The sequence below is a fragment of the Lucilia cuprina genome, chromosome 6 (assembly GCF_022045245.1).
Source record: "Lucilia cuprina isolate Lc7/37 chromosome 6, ASM2204524v1, whole genome shotgun sequence".
NCBI lineage: Eukaryota > Metazoa > Arthropoda > Insecta > Diptera > Calliphoridae > Lucilia > Lucilia cuprina.
The window spans coordinates 568,263-587,692 of NC_060954.1; the positions used below are offsets into that span (position 1 = coordinate 568,263).

Consider the following 19,430-nt stretch of genomic DNA (forward strand, 5'->3'; position numbering starts at 1 on the left):
ATAAATTGTGCGTATTTAATCATTTTAAAATAGAGTTTAAACAAAAATAATTATAACAAACACAAATCATGAAACATGAATTAAAAAAAAATAATAAAAAACAAAAACAACAACAAAATAACTTTGTGCATACATACTTATATATTGCACACGCAAGTACATGATGAATTTATATAGAGAGAACATAATAAATATAGCAAATGGCAGTTAACAATTGAATTATTTATTTACCAACATCAAAATGGAAAATCCCAGTCTGTGTTATCGTAGAAGCCTAAATGAAATTTTGTTTTTAATTGGGAGAAGCTTGCAAAGGTCAATTGGCAATGAACGTTTACAAGATAATAACCACAAATATGTTTACTAAATCTGAAAACTTTGAAAGGATTCTGGTAAGTTAATATTATTTATTGTTGACATTTTATTATTATTAATATTCTTTAGAGGAATACTATAATCAAAGTTGAGCGAGTTCTTTGAACTTTACACATGCAAATCGCATTTGGCGAAATTGTTTCTATAGTTTTATTAAACTGATTAATTCAAATTGAAACTTATTTGAACAACAACTTACCTTAAACGAAATTAAACAAATTGTTTGGTTTTTTGATTTATATTTATTTAAAGCAATAATTTGTTAAATCTTTGAGATTCCTTTTTTAAATTAAAATGAAAAATAATTTAAACAAAAAAAACTATACATATATAAAAATATCATGTGTATAAATGTGTAGAAAATAATTGCAATGTTTTAGTTCAGATTAAATCTAAACAATTGTAATGAATGAACTTTTTTTTATTGTGCTTCATCAATTAATTAGTGCGACTTGCTGGTGTCACTATCTTCTGGCCAATGTGCAAAATGCTGTTTAGATTTTATTAGTTGGAAACATAGATTTCGAATTCTTTGTAGGCCAACTCTTCACCACCATAAGGAATGTAACAGCAGCCATGCGATGGTTGTACTTTTCCCACGGTGATAGTACCATCATGAGTGGCACGTCCAACAAACAATGGTTCGCCTTCAGCGGTTTCACCGCCAGGAACAGCATTTGGAGGAATGTTGCCATCAGAGACTGGAACCCACATACCACCACCAGAGCACATGACTTCATATTCGCTGTGACCGTGTTCGGCACCTCCCCAGGCAACGTAGCATACACCATGAGAAGGATGTAGTTTACCAGGGATCAGATCACCCTCGTGTCTGGCGCGAGCAATGTATAATTGTTCACTGCCATCGAATCCACCTTCCATAGAGTTGGGAGGAATTTCGCCATTAGCAGCGGGTACCCAACAGCCAGGACCACTACCTGTGGGTGCTGAGAATCCCATAGCTGGTGCAGAAGGTGTAGGTTCTGAAAGGAAAAACAAATTATTAAAAAACTTTACACAAATATAATAAAATGTATAATTACCATCAATAAGCCAGTTACCACTGGCACCCCAACCGGTGCATACGCCTACAAAGTTAACAGGGAACAATCCGGGATCTTCATAGGACATAAATGCCGCAGCTTCGCCTTCACGACCAACGGTTATCACATTGTCGTACCAGCGAACCCAAAAGCCACGAAATTCGCCGGCATTTACAATACCTTCAGTGGCGACTTCAACGACATCGGGCTTTTGACGATTTTTGCGAATAACCGATTTTGAATTGCTCCAGCCACCCAAGAAAATTTCATACATGGGGTCTGCTTCAGCAGGTTGAGATGTGAGAGCCAAGTGAGCATCGTTAGCACAACGAACCTTAAAGGTGAAAACACCACCAGATACTGGATAAAATTGGTATTCCAATTTATCGGGAGTGTTTACTTCTGCAATTATAAACAATATTTAAAATAATTAACTATATTTCAAACAAATTTACACATTCCCTAAAAAAAAATTCCAAATTAAATTTCAAAATATAAAAAAACTTTCATTTACATATATAATCTAACTAAAATATTCCATTATAATGCTACTCGATTTCTAACGATTTTGTGTTAATTTTCTATTAACAAACTATTCACAATCAATGCTCAAATTCGCAAACTGAATAAACATCTTACATACAAAGTGTTTAGCACATCAGTCGAAAATCTATAATAATAAAATTACTCAGAGCAAAAAATCAAAACAAAAATGCATGACATCATCTTTTATAATTTCAATATGACAAACAAAAACAAACATCTCCCTCAGACATATTTTGAACTGTTTGTGAGTAAGGTTTCAAATCCAACCGATAATCGTTAACAATAATAAGAAAAGCTTTTCTAGTATTTAGACACACACACAGAGATACATATAAATGTATGTATATTAATTAATACTACGTACTTAATTGTTGTATTATACTTTGTATTTAAATATTTAATCCAACCCATCTACTAGTAAGAAGACACCTGTCTGATTTAGTTTGTCATTAGAAATTTATTTATTTAACATAATCGTTTTATTTAAACATTTTCTATTTTTATAAAATTTGGGATGTTCGGGTTGAAATCAAATGATATAAAACAATGTAGTAGTAGGAATATCTATAGCATGTCTGTATGTATATTAAGAATGTGAATTTATGTATGTATGTATGTATGTATGTATATGCAAATATATAAACAAAATACAATAAATAGTCCGGTAAAATTAATTCTATTAATGCTCGTAAACAACATTAACAAAAAAACAAAAACATTCAAAACAAACAACTTTTTCAAAATAAAATGTACAAACATACATATGTACGTAGGTATGTTTGTATATATGAGATCATAGAAATGTACAGTAGTGACAAAATTATTAGATGAATGTTTCTCATCACTAAACTTTTAAAAAAGGAATAATTTGTAAGCATAAGTATGAGTCCAACATAACCCCTACGTAATTTTGACAATTTTATAACCTTCTTTACATTCATTGCCCTTCACAAAAATTATATAAAACCTTTTTAATATGAATGTGATTTTGCTGTACTACGTTCAAACAGACGGTTTACAAATATTTAACTGTACTTAAAAAAAAACATAACAAAAGAGAAATGTTGCGTAGTTTCTTTTAATACAAAATGTTTTTTTATAAAATTTACATACAAAAATAAAATTAATTTAATTTTTTTCTTTTTAGGAGCTATAACGGCCTCAAATTTTTGTTCTTAATAACAAAAAACAAGTTTAATCATTGTTTAGCGGTATTATATTTATTGCAAATTGTATCGAAGTATATTTTATTAATTTTTATTTACGCCTTTCTCAAACGAATGCCAAACTGTAGCAAGTTGATTTTTTTTTTTGTTTTTTGTGATTAACTGGAAGCTTCCAAACAATAAATTATTTTTTGTAAATATTCAGTTATTTTAGGAGATAGAGAGTTTTTTGCATTGAATTTTAATTTGTTCATTTACATTGCTGAAATATTGGATTGACATTGTTTTTATTGAAAGTGTATTTTTTAAGTTGTAATGATTCTGCATTATGTGAGCTAGTATATACATATGTATAAACGTTCATATATTCAAGTTGTTTTAAAAAATTTGGAATTTTGCCAAATCTCCATTTATATAAAAAATAGAATAGAGTAGGAAAACTTTTACTTTGTACACAAATATATGTATGTCGTTCTATTTTATATGAAACCTATATTTAACTACATATATTTTTAAGTATTTTGGTGTTTATCATAAAAAGAAAAGTTAATTTTACTTACCAATTGGCATTTTGATTTATATATTTTAGAAAAATTATATTATAATTAATTAACACTTCTTGACCTTTTTAATAATATTTCTTTACCGAAATCAATCGATTTTCTACTTAACACAACGATATTCGGCAAACGACTGATTTTAAGCAAACAATTTAAAAATCTCTCAACTTAAGCAAAGAAATACACAAAAATACTTGTGTCTTTATAAATGTGAATGTATTGCTGTTCATATATTTAGTTTAGTACGTGTATATTGGCCATTTGCAACAAGAATGTTATAAATCAAAATTATTTGCTTTTAACGTCTTTTGGATTTTGATTAGTTTGCAATGCGAAAATTATTTGAATAAGTCAAATTTTAAATTATTTTACATGTAATTTTATATATTAAGTTATGACGATCTTCTCGTAACTATGCTTTTTGTATACACAATAAATTATAGGTCATCACCAAACAACAAAAAAACATTAAGTATCGGTTTTAACATATGCGTTTAGAAAAATATATTAAAATTTATTGAAACTTTTGGTTAAATAATAAAAATACCAAAAACATAAATTCTTTTTTTTCATATTTACAAAATCTGTCCAGGTCCAGATGTCTTTGATGTCTAATCAACTGATAATAATGAAATTTTGAAAACGGCACTTAAAGTTAATTTTGCTACTAAGAAATTGAAAAGAAACTCAGCTGTTAACTACATGTATTTAACCTATAATATATACCATAAAACTAGTTTGAGTACCTTATGTGTAATATTTTTTCTTTTTTATAGGTTTTCCAAATAGAGCGGAAACAGGGAAAGAAAAATCTGTAATAAAAATATTATATGGATGTTGAAATAGTCCTGTTGAAATTTAATTACAAAAGAATTCTTTACGTCATTGTGAATAAATATCCTTGAGTTAGACTTTACAAACTCTGCTTCTCTTCTAACCAATATTCTATGATTGACATCATCCGAGTTTGAGTGAATATATGGTTGAGAAAGAAAAACTGCATTTGCTGAACTTCACGTTGGCTAATCATTCAAGTGTCATAGTATTTTATGTTTGAGAGAGCTGTGAGTAATAGTTATTTTGGATTTTAGTTATTCACACATCTGACATCATCACTGCACTATGGGAAAATAATCAGACAAACAATGGTACAGTAGAATCTCAGATATCAAGGAAAATGTTTTTTCATCTTTTATTAATATTATATATTTTTTTCAGAAAAACTATTTCTTTGGATTTGATGCACTTACTACATAATGGAGATTATTTTGCCGTTTATGAGTTATTATACCCTATACCACTATAGTGGGGATGTTTGTCCGCCTGACTACATAATGAAGATTATTTTGCGTATGGGTACTCATTTATGTTTATGAGTTATTATTCCCTACACCACTATGTATTATGCGTTTGTGCTGATGTTTGTCCGCCTGACTGTGTGTCCATGTAAACCTTGTGCACACGCTACAGGGAGCAACTTTCAAGATGATTTGATCAAATTTGGCACATATGTTAAACATAATCAAAATGTATACTATATATTACGCACTTGGTTTTAAAGTTCTTAACAAATTTTCATATTTGTAATTTTTGTTTTTCAGATGAAATGATTTTATGGTCAGAAAAAGACTTCAACAAAGTTTTATAAAAAGAAGAAAGATATATCGTTCAAATGGAATGGTGATAAACTGTATTAAACGATGTTAGATGTAAATCTTACCAAATTCATTAAGGATCTTAAATTTTGTAAACATTTGAATAAAAGGTAAGACGTATAACAATATTTTTTATTATTTTTCAAAGTAATGTTAATACATAAGTTTTAAAGTTTAAAAACATTTAAAACGAAATTATTATTAAATTTAGAAATTTATTATGAGTAGGGGCAAAGTTTATAGAAATGGAATAGTTAAATAGTTTTATATTTTTGAAGAAATTTAATAGTTGCATTATATACACAATTTTACGACTTTCTTCCGATTCCGGCAAGGGTTTCGATTGGTCAAATATTGCAGTAATTAGATAAGTATTAGATAACTAATTTGCAAGTATAGAAATATGAAATTATAAAAGTATAAATCTAAATTTTATAAACATCTAATATTGATTTCAATCAATAGTTTTTATTTATTGTTATCAATCTCAATCAATTGGAAATTTGTTTTTAGTATTTTGCATACATTAGGCTGATCCATAAAAATTTACGCGTTTTTAAATATTTGATCTGCAAATAGCAATGTTATTAAACAAATCCAAAATGTTGCAAATTTACATTAAATAAAATCTGGTTTTTTAAAGTTAGGCTTAATTTATCTATTCATACTAAATATACTATACATACATTCATAAATTTTTATGTATGTATATGGATTTATATAATAAACATGTAAAGTTCTTAATTTAGATTTCCGTCGATAAAATATAAGCGTAATAATTATTTAAATAAATCTATGTGTATGTCATGTAATTGAATTTAAAGCACTGCATATTATACTACTATTACTACTATAAAGCAAATACTTGAAGTTAATTTTTTAGTTATGCAGTTTGTTTACAGCTAAATCAAATTATAACGAACAACATAAAGTATTTAAATACTGAGTTAAAATTTTATAAATTTCACACGTTTATAAAAATTATCATGTTTATTTGAAAGGTTATATATACTTTGTAATATGAAAACAATTGTAGAATGTACATTCTATATACATTATTTAACAAATATTTAAACATTTAAAAAAATGTTCATAGAGTTGAATTGAATCTTTTTAGAATGGTTTAAAACAACAGTTTTTAATTAGAGAGTATATACAAATAAATGTATGAAACAGAAATATCAGATTTAAAAACTGGATAAGGTTTTAAAAGTGGTATGCATATGTATAGAAAGTTTAAGACAAGCCTCCAAATGTACTTGCTTTGTATACGTATAGGTATGTGTAGGTTATTTATTTTTTAGTAAGTATAGAGTTACCATGTGTAGAAGGAAATTTTCTATAGACAAAAAATTAATTTTAAAAATATTTATTCGATAGAAATTAAAAAAAAAACTGTGTTTAGATGACATTTTTCCAGTTATATATAATATACATATGCATACCACTTTTAATTATATTTATAAAATATGGTTAAGATGTGTTTATTTTGTCATTAGATTAATAATTATAATTATAGTCACTATATAAAATTTACCATTAATATGGTGACACTAAAAAATCACATTCACGGTGTTAAATGCACGTGAATAAAATCACACAAACAAATCACATACATACTTATGTATGTGAATATTTGTGTTATTTTATTCTCTGGTATTATTTCATTCTCTAATTCTCTTGCAGTTTTCCTTTATTAATGGCAGATACTAAAAAGAGTTTAATTTACATTTTTATTTTGAATAGTTTTGTTAAGGAATTATAAGAACAGCTAATCTTTAGGTTTTTAATTAATAGCATAAGACATGACAAAACAAAAAAACAACAAAAATAAAGCGATATTTACAAGCATTGCAAAAATGTGTGATAATTGCAATCCTTGTTTATTTAAGAAGGGTAAAAACAATCGCAATTTTAGGAAATCTTTCCAGCAGAAAGTTTAGATTAATGAATAACTTATTTAATATAAATGTTATTAATGGAATGACAAACTCAAAAAAACTATTAAATGTATTAGCTAGACTCTCATGAAATTCTCACAAATACGATAAAATAAACATGCAGTTGCAATATGTGCAAGTTATTTGTTCCCCCTCTTTTTTTACAGAGTATGGATGTAAATATATATTTATTTTGTTTGTTTATATTCACATTCAATATGAACGAAAAAAAATTTGCAAAAATCGTATTAGTGAGTGTGTTGGTGGTTGGCAACGATACAATAATTAAGAGACCTGTATGAATATCGTACTCGTATATATATATAGAAGAACTGAGTTTTTGTACGAACGAGTAGTGTTGTATTTATTTATTCATTTATTTACAATACACCAGACGCTTTTGACCATCATTACATTTTAAGCAGCTGTCAGACATTGAACTATATTTCACTGCGGTCGCTACTTTCTTCTCTTAAACGTGTTGTAATAAAATAATAAATAAAAAAACAAAGAATAAAATTGTTCAGAAATAACTAAAAAATTAAAACAGTGCAAAAGAACAAATAGTTTTCATAAAAGGGAGAGAGTATCAACATCTATAACTGTACAAAATGAGTTTAAAGTAAGTGATATTTAAAAAAAAAACCTATAGAATACTTAACAAATTACAAAATATATAAATTAAAAATTGCATAATTTAAAAATAAAGTTTAATCATGTTCTATTATGCAAATAGCTGTTTGTCTTATGCAAAAAAAGTGCAACGTTTTATCAGAAAAAGTGAAAAAACCCAGTGTTACCAGCATTTCATTATTATCGCATTGTAATCATATTATTTGTTGTTTTTTAATATTCAAAGTTCAATAAGAAATTAAATATTTATCTTAGGATGAACTTACTTACCGGATCAACAACTAAAGGCAAGAAACTTGTTTTAAATTTTAGAAGGGTGTGTGTGTATTGTTTCATTTCTTGAAATGCACAAAATTAATATTTTGTTGAGCTCTTTCTCTTGATTATTTTTTTGTCAAACAATGATCTTCACCGCAGTATTGTTTTAAGTTTATTATTCCAAAATAAATTCGAAAACCAAAAATTTGAAAAAAACAGTAATTTAATCTTTTCCCAGAAGACAGGACTTCTAAATGTTTCTCCATTTTTCTATAACTAAAAAAGAATCGTTTTTAAAACAATAAATGTTTTAATTTAAAAATCACCCTAATGCTACCAACAAATGAGTAAATAGACATGTTCGTTTGTATGGTTTAAACTTCTGTTGACATTGCATTATTGAAAGTATTTATACATACAGGTATTTTATTATTAAACAATTTCTTTGAAATACACACGTAGTAAAATTTTTGTTTGTTAATAACAAAAATTCAACACATATCTGGTTCCAAGGGTTATACATATGTATGTATAAAACTTAAATAAAGCGCCACTTCTTTACAATTGTCAAATTAAATTAAATGCCTACTTCAAATCCATTAGTTCTGATTCAACAGTACATTATCTAAAGATTTCATTAAAGATTAAAAAATTGATGTGTCTTTAGTTAAGAGTTATTATTGAACTGTATATATATAATATTTGTTTAAATCTAATCATAGAATTTTCCATAATTATTATTTGTGTAAATTTGTTCCTCATTTTGGGAAATCAAATCTAAGTAAAAACTTTAAATAACTTTATTCTCAAACTAAAAATAGTAGTAATTGTTTATTCTCATTTTTTATTGTAATTATGACTCAGTAGTAGATTTTATCTTATCACATTATTTAATTACAATAAAACGTCAACAATACGATACGTTTTGGTAAAATGTTTAATTACGTATTTACATTTTTTAAAGATATCGTTGTAGTTTTTGTATGCAATTGACCCTAGAGTACGATGTCTGTGTTCGCTAATGTATAATAAAACAAAGTAAATTATTTAGAAAACTATTAGAATTATCTATTTAATAATGAAGTTAAATGTATAAATTTTTTTACTCTTTAATAATAATCTGGTGTCAAATCTAAAAAGGGAAATTACAATAAATATTGCATGATCACGTATGCGCCTACCTACGTATGCTATATACCTAGAGAATGCGAACTGTAACGATAATTGGAATTTTCAAAATTAACTGCAGTTTAAACGCTTAGCTATTTACATGTTGATAAACACGACTTAAAAATTAAATTATTTTATATATTTATCCCTAAGATATGCTATACATTTTATAACAAAAAAAGTATTTTTTAAACAATTATCTATTTTAGTTACAACTGCAGCTTTTAAGTTCTTTTTTTTCTAATCTCTGACTATTTAATTCAAGGTCACTTTACTTTTTTCACATTTTCAACAATCAATGTACAAAAAAAAAAAAAAACACATTCAATTAAAATATCGAATTATACTTGTATTAAAATTAGAAAGAAAAAAAACGTCTCGTTTTAAGTTAGCAGCAGTACCTTAGTGTTATTTAACTACAACACCAATTAGCGATACACGTATTGGTATACAAACCTCAGAAATGTAATTTATTTAATACCTATTTATAAAAACAAAACAAACGAAAAAAAACACATCTGTTAATAGAAAGAAAAAAATATTTGAATACAGGTTTTTTTCTATTTAATCAACGTCACAACGGCTGCATCTACTTGTGGACATTTGTTAAAGGAAAAACGAGACTTGTTTTGCATGACTAGTTAAACGATCTATGATTGGTTGAGATTTGGCGGTGTGTCGTTGTCTTGTGGGCTTGTTTCTACAGCTAAGGGGTTGAGGGAAATGACGTGATAATTGTATCGTTTCAACTGTTTTCTCAGTACAAACATTTTGACTTTATTGTATTTTTTTCTTTTTAATCTGTAGTCTACACTTGTGAATTATTTATTTAGTCTATCGTATTAAACATTCACTGTTTTTTATTTACATAAGATTCTAGGTTTTGGTTTTATCTTATAAATAAGGCTTTTTTCTCTAATTCATAAAATATTTGTAATGTAACAGAATTGCACAAATATGTTCATTTAATTATTGTTGTCTTAACATAAAAATCAAGGTTGAGCAGCTAATACCGTTACCAAAAATAACTGTACAACTAATGTTATTTTTAAATTTATATAAATTTTGGTCAGTTTAAAATTTTTATCGTTTTTGCAAATCACGTGATCATTAAGATAGCAATATAAATAGAATTAAATTGTTAAAATTTCTAGTTTTACAGATTATATATTCGAAATTTTAATTCTATTGCGATTACAATCTTTTTTGAATGACATGTGAACCCTGCCCTTTGAAATAACTTATTCTTACGAATAGGATATAACATTTTAAATGTTAATAATAAATAATAATCAGATAGATAGCTACAACCAATATGTATTAAATCTATATGAACTTTGTTAGAATCGAGGTTTAATTAAATGCAATATTTATTTTTATACACACGTTTTATATAAGTTTTTAATACCAACATACATATGTACATAGTTATTTCTATTTGAAACTAAATGTATAGAGAGATAAAGATTTTAATTGATCAATTTTATAAAACATTTTTCAGTCTAGTATAAAACTCACCAAACTGATAAGTGAACAATAATTGCAGCATTTAGTGACACTAAAATAATAACGTATTACTATAAAATAGCATTTTTAAAATTGTAAAATATAAAGAGAGTAAAATGTTTATTAAAACTACAACAAAGTGTCTACAGCAATCCATATATATAAAAGGTCTGATCAAGTCGGTTGGGTGGAATGTAAGGGGACTAAACAGATTTTTTTACAATACAAACAGGTAAATAAATACCTAATTATTATATGTATATATATTTTTTTTTCAATTTTAATTCTTTACAAAGATGTTAGAGGCAAATCTGGTCCTATTTTTAACTTATTTCCTTTTAAAGTTACAGACAAAAATCTTTTTATTACCATTAAAATTTATGACAATACAAATAGCTAAATTGCACAACAACAACAACAACAATATTAATACAAAAATTTGTATGTATTTGTATATTTTGTTTGACAATACAAGTGCATTAAACGAAAAGAGTTTTCTTTAGCGAAACAATCGACGTATTAATATCAGTTGGGCGTTTGAATTCAAACCGTGAGCAACGAAAATTCGTTACAATATAAAATTATTCTTTTTGCATTCTGTCTAATCCGTTATAATCATAAAAATAAATAAACAAAAATCTAAACAATAAAATACAACAATTATTATCGTTTTGAGTTTGTGTGTGTTTTCTTTTAAATTATATATTTTTCATCTAACATGCATAAAACAAAAATAATTATTCAGTCGTTAAATTTTAATGAAGTGGAAAATAAAGTGCAAATTTACTAAAAACTTAAAACAACCAAAAAAATACTAATTGCTTTCTTTTATATTTTTAAAATTATAATCATATAATTTTCTTGGGAATTTATAAAGCCAATGGATTTGTTAAAAATATTAATTCTGCGTAAATTTATATTTATTTTATAAACTACTTTTATTAGTCAATTGAACTTAATGAGCGGATATGTGTTAAATATTATTGATTAACTGTTGATATATGAAGTTGATTTTATTTAGACTCAAAAATTGTTATCATATGAACAACTCTGCAGCAACTTGTTTGTGCACTGTTAACAGAGATTTAAAAATAACCTTATATTTCCTTATTGAAGTTTTTAGGGGATTTTTTTGATTTGATTATTGTATGATTTAGTTTTTTTAAGCTACAAACTGCATATGCAAGTTTATTTACATACATATTATGAAACTTTAAAATTGAGTTAAAAAATCCCCTTTATTTAAGTGTAATAAATGTATTTCACCATTGTAGTTAATACAAACGGAGTTAGCAGGCAATACTATTATCAAAATTTCTTAATTTGTCAGTTATTTTTAATTATAACGAATTCACTACAAATTTTAGGTATACAATTTATTATTTAAGTTTACTTGTACTAAGACTTGAGCGTTTCTTTGTGTTTCTGTAAATAAATTTTTTACGTTTAATTTGAAAATATGTAAAATTACAAAAAAAATGTTTTTATAAATAACTTAAGATGCTTTGCCAAGATAAATTAACGTTTTCGACCTCAAAATTCATATATAAGGAAAAAAGTATTACATGGGATATAATTCCTAAAACTGAGAACGTATGAGTAACAATGTAAATACAAAATTACTTATACGCAAGCAATAACTGTCATTCATCCAATACATGAACATATTTTTGTATGTGTGTCGTGTACCAAGAGTGTTTGTAAACAATTAATATATTTTTTTAAAACTTGTTATATCTTTGAAACAAATTACAAATCAAAAATATACGTTTGTTAAGAGAGGTGTTAGACTACTTATTGAAATGATAAGAAATCAAGTTTTTTTGTTGATAACAGTATTAAAGCACACGTTTACAATATTAATTACAAATTTAATTTTTAAATAAAATGAGATTTTGGTATTGGGAATTACAATTAAACTGGTTAGTGCGATGTTTGATTATTATATTTATGATGATATCTCGTGATATATAAAAATTTATACATAAAACTATAATATTCATATTCTTCTGAGATTATTAATACTATACTATAGTACAATAAATTGAATTCATTGAATAAAGAATAATAGTGAGAAATGAGTACAATAATACTAATAATACATAATAATAGGAATTACCAGTAAACGTGACTTAAATTATTCAAAAAGATCATCATGCTAAAATTTGCACACATGAATGTTTTTATGTTAAACTACATATCTGTTGTTCAACTGTTTGTTGTACATACATATTTAAATAAATTGAATTATTTAATGACGTTGAGTTTGTTGACAATAACACAAAACTGTTATTAAAAATGTATGTACATTAATAGTTAAAATATTAACACAAATATGTAGAATTTTTTTAGCTTTAGCTAAAAATAACTTAATATTTTTTTACAATTGATTTAAAAAAGATCATTGAATCGTAGCCAGTAAAGCTAATACACATTAAGGAAACTATACCCATATTCTTATGAGAAAAATACTTAAATATTTACATTTATTTTTTAATTTCATTTCCTTATAAACATTTCAAAATAAATTAAAACAAATAATTAGCTTCCTTACACGTGTTTGTATTAATATATTTATAAAAAAAAGTATTTTAAAAGTTAAAATTACTACCTTAGTTATTATTTACGAAAAGGTTAGTTGTCTCCTCATATATATTGTATCTGAATTCTCGATTAGTTTAGGAAAACTAAAGAGTTTTTCAGATTAAAAATGTTGACCATTTACTAATACATACTTATATATTTTTTGACCGATTTTTGTTTATATACATCTGTATACTGGCAAGTTTGATGTCACGTTTTCTTGTCATTAAAAGTTATTAAAATAATTAAAATATTCCTGTTAACTTTTTAAGTATTTTTCTTTAATAATTAATCACGTTCCATTGTTTTTAAATTTTATTTAAAATCAACGGTTTTTACTTAACAATAAAAACGAAAATATTTTAATATGTCCTCGTTATGCCTAAAATCAGCTAACAAATATTTATACAATTTTGTACACTGGGAAAAATAATGTACTTTAAAAAGCATTTTTTGTGCAATTTTTAATATGTTTTATACATTGTTTATTATTTAATATAATATACACGTATTAAAAACGAATATTCAATAAAATCTTTAAATGTTTTATTTGTCTTATTCTTTCTTTTTTACTTTTAGCATAATATCGGAAAAGCCTCAATTGTAAGTATACAATTTACATTAAATTAATTAACAGTTTGAATAAATTTCGCTATCAACGGTTGACATTCTAGTACTCGTTTACAAAATGTTTAAATTGTAGTTAGTTATGTCAAGGTGTAAATACTTAAAAGATAATTTTATAAATTTTATTAATAAACAAAATGTTTGTTTAATAAAGAAAACACCTCAAATCGAGATAGATAAAACAAAAATGGCATCAATGTGTTAAGGTAACCCACTGTCCAACCAATATATTCCTTATGCTTTATCTTGACCAATAAATAATATATTTATTTATATTATTTGTATGACATGGAAAAAACTATAAGAGTATTTGGTTTTACTTTTAAATTTTCAAATAACTTCTTCATTTCAATTGGTATAAAAACAATGAAACAACAAGTTAACAATGGTATTCAATAGTTATTTATATTATATTATTTAAACATAACGGGGCGCCATAAAAATGATTTACAGTGCCGGGAGAAAAAATAGCAAAATTACAAAAAAAAAAAAACACAAAACTGAAAAAGAAATTCTTTAAATAAGAAATAAAAAATTGCAAAAGCGACATAATAAAATCATTTTAAGTAAATTTTTTACCAGTAGTAATAGATTGCTACTTAGCTACAGTTTTTTGTAATAAAAACATTACTATTTATTTTGTCCTAACTGTATACTTAAAATAGAGAGGAAAATTGAACAATAAATTTAGTATGAATAACAATGCGACTGAGTATAAATAAATACGAGTAATCGTGCAAAAAAAAAAATATAATAAAATATATAAAAAACGATTTATACATATATATAAAACACAAATCTTAAACAATTAGAGTCATTACACGGCTGACCGCCGCTGTCAGTTGTTACAGCGAGTAAGGAAAAGATTTTTTTTATTAACATTTTAACAAATTCTGTCAAAATTCAAATAAATTCCAAAGAAAATTTTGTAATTTTTGAAACAAGTAGAAGATATATGTATTTGTCATAATATTAACATAAATTAAACAATTTAATATAAAATATTCAAAAATAAACGTGATTGAAACAGGTATCGGAAAAAAGTTTTACCGCAAAAAAAAAAAAATAATAATAAGATAAATTAAAAAGTAAAATGCTTATAATGCGGATATTGCCTTTAAGGCTTTTAATTTTGGCATTACTAAATGTTGGTTGTGTTCGAATTATTAGCGCTAGAAATCTAAATATTGACAACGCAATACAAAAAAGAGATGCATTAGAAGATGAAACCCCTGCTTGGTAAGTGTCACCATGGAAAATACAATATATGAACAAGTGTTGCAATTTAAACAAGATATTCTTTAAATTTGTATAATATTTAAAATTAAGCAAAAAACAACAAAACAAATTTGCAGTCCAAAATATAAAATAAGAACAAGAACAACATAAACAGTAAAATTAACAATAATTATAATAAAATTGCATTGTCAACAAATAAATTCTGTTTATTAAAACACTGATCGAAATTATCGCATACACACCGTCAACCAAATACTCAAGCAAAGCAGAACTCTATTTATTTATTTTTCTGTTTTGTTAAATTCACACGTTAGTATATATTAAAATTAAATAATTTGTTATTATTACGTCTTGTTTTTTGACTCTAGCCAAATTTACTGTCATGGAAATCTCTTACATACTATACAAATGGCCCATTTATTCGAGGATTCAAAGACATTCGTTGACATGAAATTGAAGTTTACACCAGAACAAACAATTACGGAGTTTGAGGCATTCATGGAGTCAAAAAATAATGATCCATCACAAGACGATATTCGCCAATTCGTAAATGTAAGTTTATTATCGAAACTTATTAAGTGAACTATTTTTCAAAATTATTCAATAACATTTTATTGATTTTTAGGATCATTTCGATGATTTAGGCAAAGAATTTGTTCCTTGGATGCCTGATGATTGGACAGACCACCCAGCTTTCCTTGAGAATATTAACGATCCTGACTTAAAACAATGGGGAATAGATTTGAATGCTATATGGAAAGAATTGGGACGCAAAATGATTGATGACGTCCACCAAAATCCCCATTTCTATTCAATTATACCGGTCGATCATCCAGTTATTGTACCGGGAGGACGTTTTATTGAATTTTATTATTGGGATTCATACTGGATTATTAGAGGTCTTTTGTACTCGGAAATGACACATACGGCAAAAGGAATGTTGGAAAATTTCATGTCCATAGTACAAAGATTTGGCTTTATACCCAATGGTGGACGCATATACTACGCTGGTCGTTCTCAGCCTCCACTATTAGCAGCCATGATCGATGCTTATGTTGAATTTACAAAAGACCAACAATTCGGTATAGATGCTTTAGATGTTTTGGAACACGAATTCGAGTACTGGATGAATAATCACACAGTACAGGCTAAGGGTTATAATATATGTGCTTATAGCAACTCAGCGCCAGGCCCACGTCCAGAATCCTATCGGGAAGATGTGGAGACATCTAAAGTATTTCCCACCGATGAAGAAAAAGAAGCCCATTACAATGAATTGAAAGCTGCTGCTGAGTCCGGTATGGACTTTAGTTCGCGTTGGTTCGTCAACGACGAAGGCACTCGTGAGGGTAACTTGACAAACTTGAAAACTCGCTCTATAGTTCCTGTAGAATTAAATGCCATTCTGTATTGGAATGCTAAAATTATCGCCAAATATTATAAATTATCTGGTAACGAGGCTAAATCGAATGATTATGAAAATAAAGCTGCTTATATACTTGAGGTATTTTTACAAATATTCAATTTATCTTTATAATAGATTTGTATTTATGTTTTGTTTTTAGGCAATTGAAGCCGTTCATTGGAACGAAGATGTAGGTGTATGGCTTGATTATGATCTTATTAACAATAAATCACGAAACTATTTCGTACCCACTAATTTATCACCCTTATGGACAAAGGCCTACAACTCTAGTTTATCGGAGAAAATTTCGGCATCAGTATTAAAGTATATTGCTGAAATGAAACTGGACAGCTATCCTGGTGGTGTACCCAATACTGATTATCGCACAGGTGAACAATGGGACTTTCCCAACGTTTGGCCTCCCATGCAATATATAATTGTAAAGGGTTTGGAAAATTTGGGCACCGAAGGTGCTAAAAATCTATCAAAAAGCTGGGGTCATCGATGGGTAAAATCAAACTTTAAAGCCTATAGCGAGACTAGAGCCATGTTTGAAAAGGTAAGCATGAGAAGTTATGTAACTTGAATTGTATACAATTTTTAATCTTGCAGTATAATGCTGAAACATTTGGAGGGCATGGCGGTGGTGGAGAATATGGGGTCCAAAAAGGTTTTGGATGGTCAAATGGAGTTATAATAGAGTTCCTCAATCAGTACGGTCGCGAGATCTCAATTTCTGCAAATAATAATAATGATAATGGCGGAGGTAATTCTGAAACAGACATCACAAACTAGATAATTTCGACAAAAATTAATAAAATTATCAACATTGTTATCATAATGTAAATGTGCTCTCTCGTTCGCTGTCGTTTTCATCTTGAACTCATATCAAATTTTAAACATTTATCTTTTATTATGATTGCTCTTTAAAAATATTAAATAGAATAGAATCTCATGAAAAATAGTAATTATTTAATGTCATATAATTATACTTATTTAATTCTTATCTTAATTGTATTGTATACATTAATCATTTGTGTCGATTGTATGGTTTCAGAACAGTTAAAAATAAAGAAAATCATTTCATATACACATGTGAATTAAACGTCTCTATTACAATTTGAAATCATTGCAAACAATCTTTTTTGAAGCATCCAATATCCATGGAATTAAAACTTCACGTAAATACACGCATATTTCAAACATAAATTTCGCGTCGCTAGAGAACTATAAATATTGAATATTGATTTATCTTTAGCAAGTATTAGTGAAAAAAATAAAAAAAACGATTGCACTTTATAAAGATATAAATACACACACACACATCTGAAGTTGGTAGTCAAAAGTGTTTAAATTATTGCACAGGGTTTCAAATTATAAGTAAAATTCATTCAACATCAGTATAAACATTTATTTTCATGTTTAAAATTAAAAACCGGCAACAATTACTTAACCATTTTCATATTCACTGATTAAAATTAGAAGTTAAAATTTCGTGTTCATATTCACTGATAAAAATTTGATGTTAAAATTTCGTGTTCAGTGTAAACAACAAATTTTCATAATTTTTATGTACATATGTAAGTATGTACAAATTTATGTGTGTTTATGTAAAAGTGCGAAAAATGTTAGAATCTTTTCTTATTATTATTCTATTTAAAATCAAAATTTCTTAGGAAGTCTAAAAATGTGGAGTATATTAAGTGTGGCTAGCGTAGCAATAGTTGCCATAATACTTGGAGGGTTCATTTGGTAGGGTAAGTACTAAATATTAATAATTTAATTGGTTACCAGTTTGAACTGCAATACAAATTTTTATATTATCTAATATAAAAAAATAATTTTAAACATTTTTGTTTATTTTCAGTTATTTTACAAGCACGGCCTTTGTTAGTTTTGTTGAAGAGCGGAAATCATTACAATTTTTGTCAATATTTGTTTTATAATTATTATATGATTGTATTTGTATAAAAGTATTAGTGTTTCACTTGAATTGAAATGCAGTATTAAAATATTTATTAAATAAGTATAACATTAATAAAACTGACTAAACAACTAGTTGTGTTAACAAATTAATTAAAATTAACAAACTTAAGCATGTGTAAGATACTATATACTTTAGAGTTTAACCTTATTTTAGCCAAGTGGATTAGTGTTAACAGAAGCATTCACAGTTTATTATTAAAAAAAAAAATTAAATCAAAGTAAAATAGTATTGTTTTTATTAATGTATTTTCTCAACTAATATGTTATAGTATAATTTGTGAAAACCTTCAGTTGGAAAGAAAATTTTTTGCAAATTGATTAACTATAGGCATGTTGTTGTATTTGTATATGATTTTGTTAATCAGTTGAAGTTTATCGTTTTATTTTATCGACATGTTTTAACTAGTTGAATATTAATAAAATAAATTATTTTTTTAGGAAAAAATAAAGCTGCAATGATATTTGGCTAATGATCTAATTCGTTAATTTCAAGTAAATACTACTTTTTAAAAAAGTATTTTTAATAAAAACCGCATAACATAAAATATAAATTTCAACATTTAAACATAAGAGTCAATACATCAGGGCTTAACGATGCTTGATCATGAGCCTTGTTCCTCAACAATATTAAATGCAAATTGCAATCAATCAACATATGTACATATAAAATACAGTATTTGTGAACTAAAACAATGTAAATTTAAATGATATTTCTAAAACTAACTTTGTATATATTTT

General features: G+C 26.2%; 2 protein-coding genes and 1 long non-coding RNA gene across 8 annotated transcripts; 2 read left to right on the forward strand and 1 right to left on the reverse strand.

Annotated features, from left to right (window-relative positions):
- Window positions 1–18: 18 nt before the first annotated feature.
- Window positions 19–5,449, forward strand: LOC124420811. Its single transcript, XR_006941387.1, has 4 exons — window positions 19–392; window positions 4,467–4,838; window positions 4,909–5,219; window positions 5,292–5,449. It is a non-coding gene; the product is annotated as an uncharacterized LOC124420811 (long non-coding RNA).
- Window positions 598–3,844, reverse strand: LOC111678445 (C3 and PZP-like alpha-2-macroglobulin domain-containing protein 8). Its single transcript, XM_023439793.2, has 3 exons — window positions 3,691–3,844; window positions 1,419–1,820; window positions 598–1,358 (listed from the first exon to the last, which is right to left on the reverse strand). Exons 1-3 carry the CDS (start codon window positions 3,698–3,700, stop codon window positions 880–882), a joined length of 891 nt encoding a protein of 296 aa, XP_023295561.1. The 5' UTR covers window positions 3,701–3,844; the 3' UTR covers window positions 598–879.
- A 2,238-nt stretch (window positions 5,450–7,687) lies between the features above and the next one.
- LOC111678458 (trehalase) lies at window positions 7,688–19,411 on the forward strand. Of its 6 annotated transcripts, XM_046955371.1 has the most exons (9): window positions 7,688–7,907; window positions 10,848–11,084; window positions 14,015–14,038; window positions 15,670–15,853; window positions 15,927–16,805; window positions 16,867–17,265; window positions 17,319–17,472; window positions 18,383–18,458; window positions 19,131–19,411. In XM_046955371.1, the coding sequence occupies exons 2-9, from the start codon at window positions 10,969–10,971 to the stop codon at window positions 19,138–19,140; spliced, it is 1,842 nt and encodes a 613-aa protein (XP_046811327.1). In that variant the 5' UTR covers window positions 7,688–7,907; window positions 10,848–10,968; the 3' UTR covers window positions 19,141–19,411. The 6 variants fall into 6 exon arrangements, with proteins under 6 accessions (XP_046811327.1, XP_023295586.2, XP_023295587.2 ...); XM_023439818.2 differs by lacking the exon at window positions 10,848–11,084; XM_023439816.2 differs by lacking the exons at window positions 7,688–7,907; window positions 10,848–11,084; window positions 14,015–14,038 and adding exons at window positions 11,396–11,531; window positions 15,093–15,301.
- The last annotated feature ends 19 nt before the right edge of the window (window positions 19,412–19,430 follow it).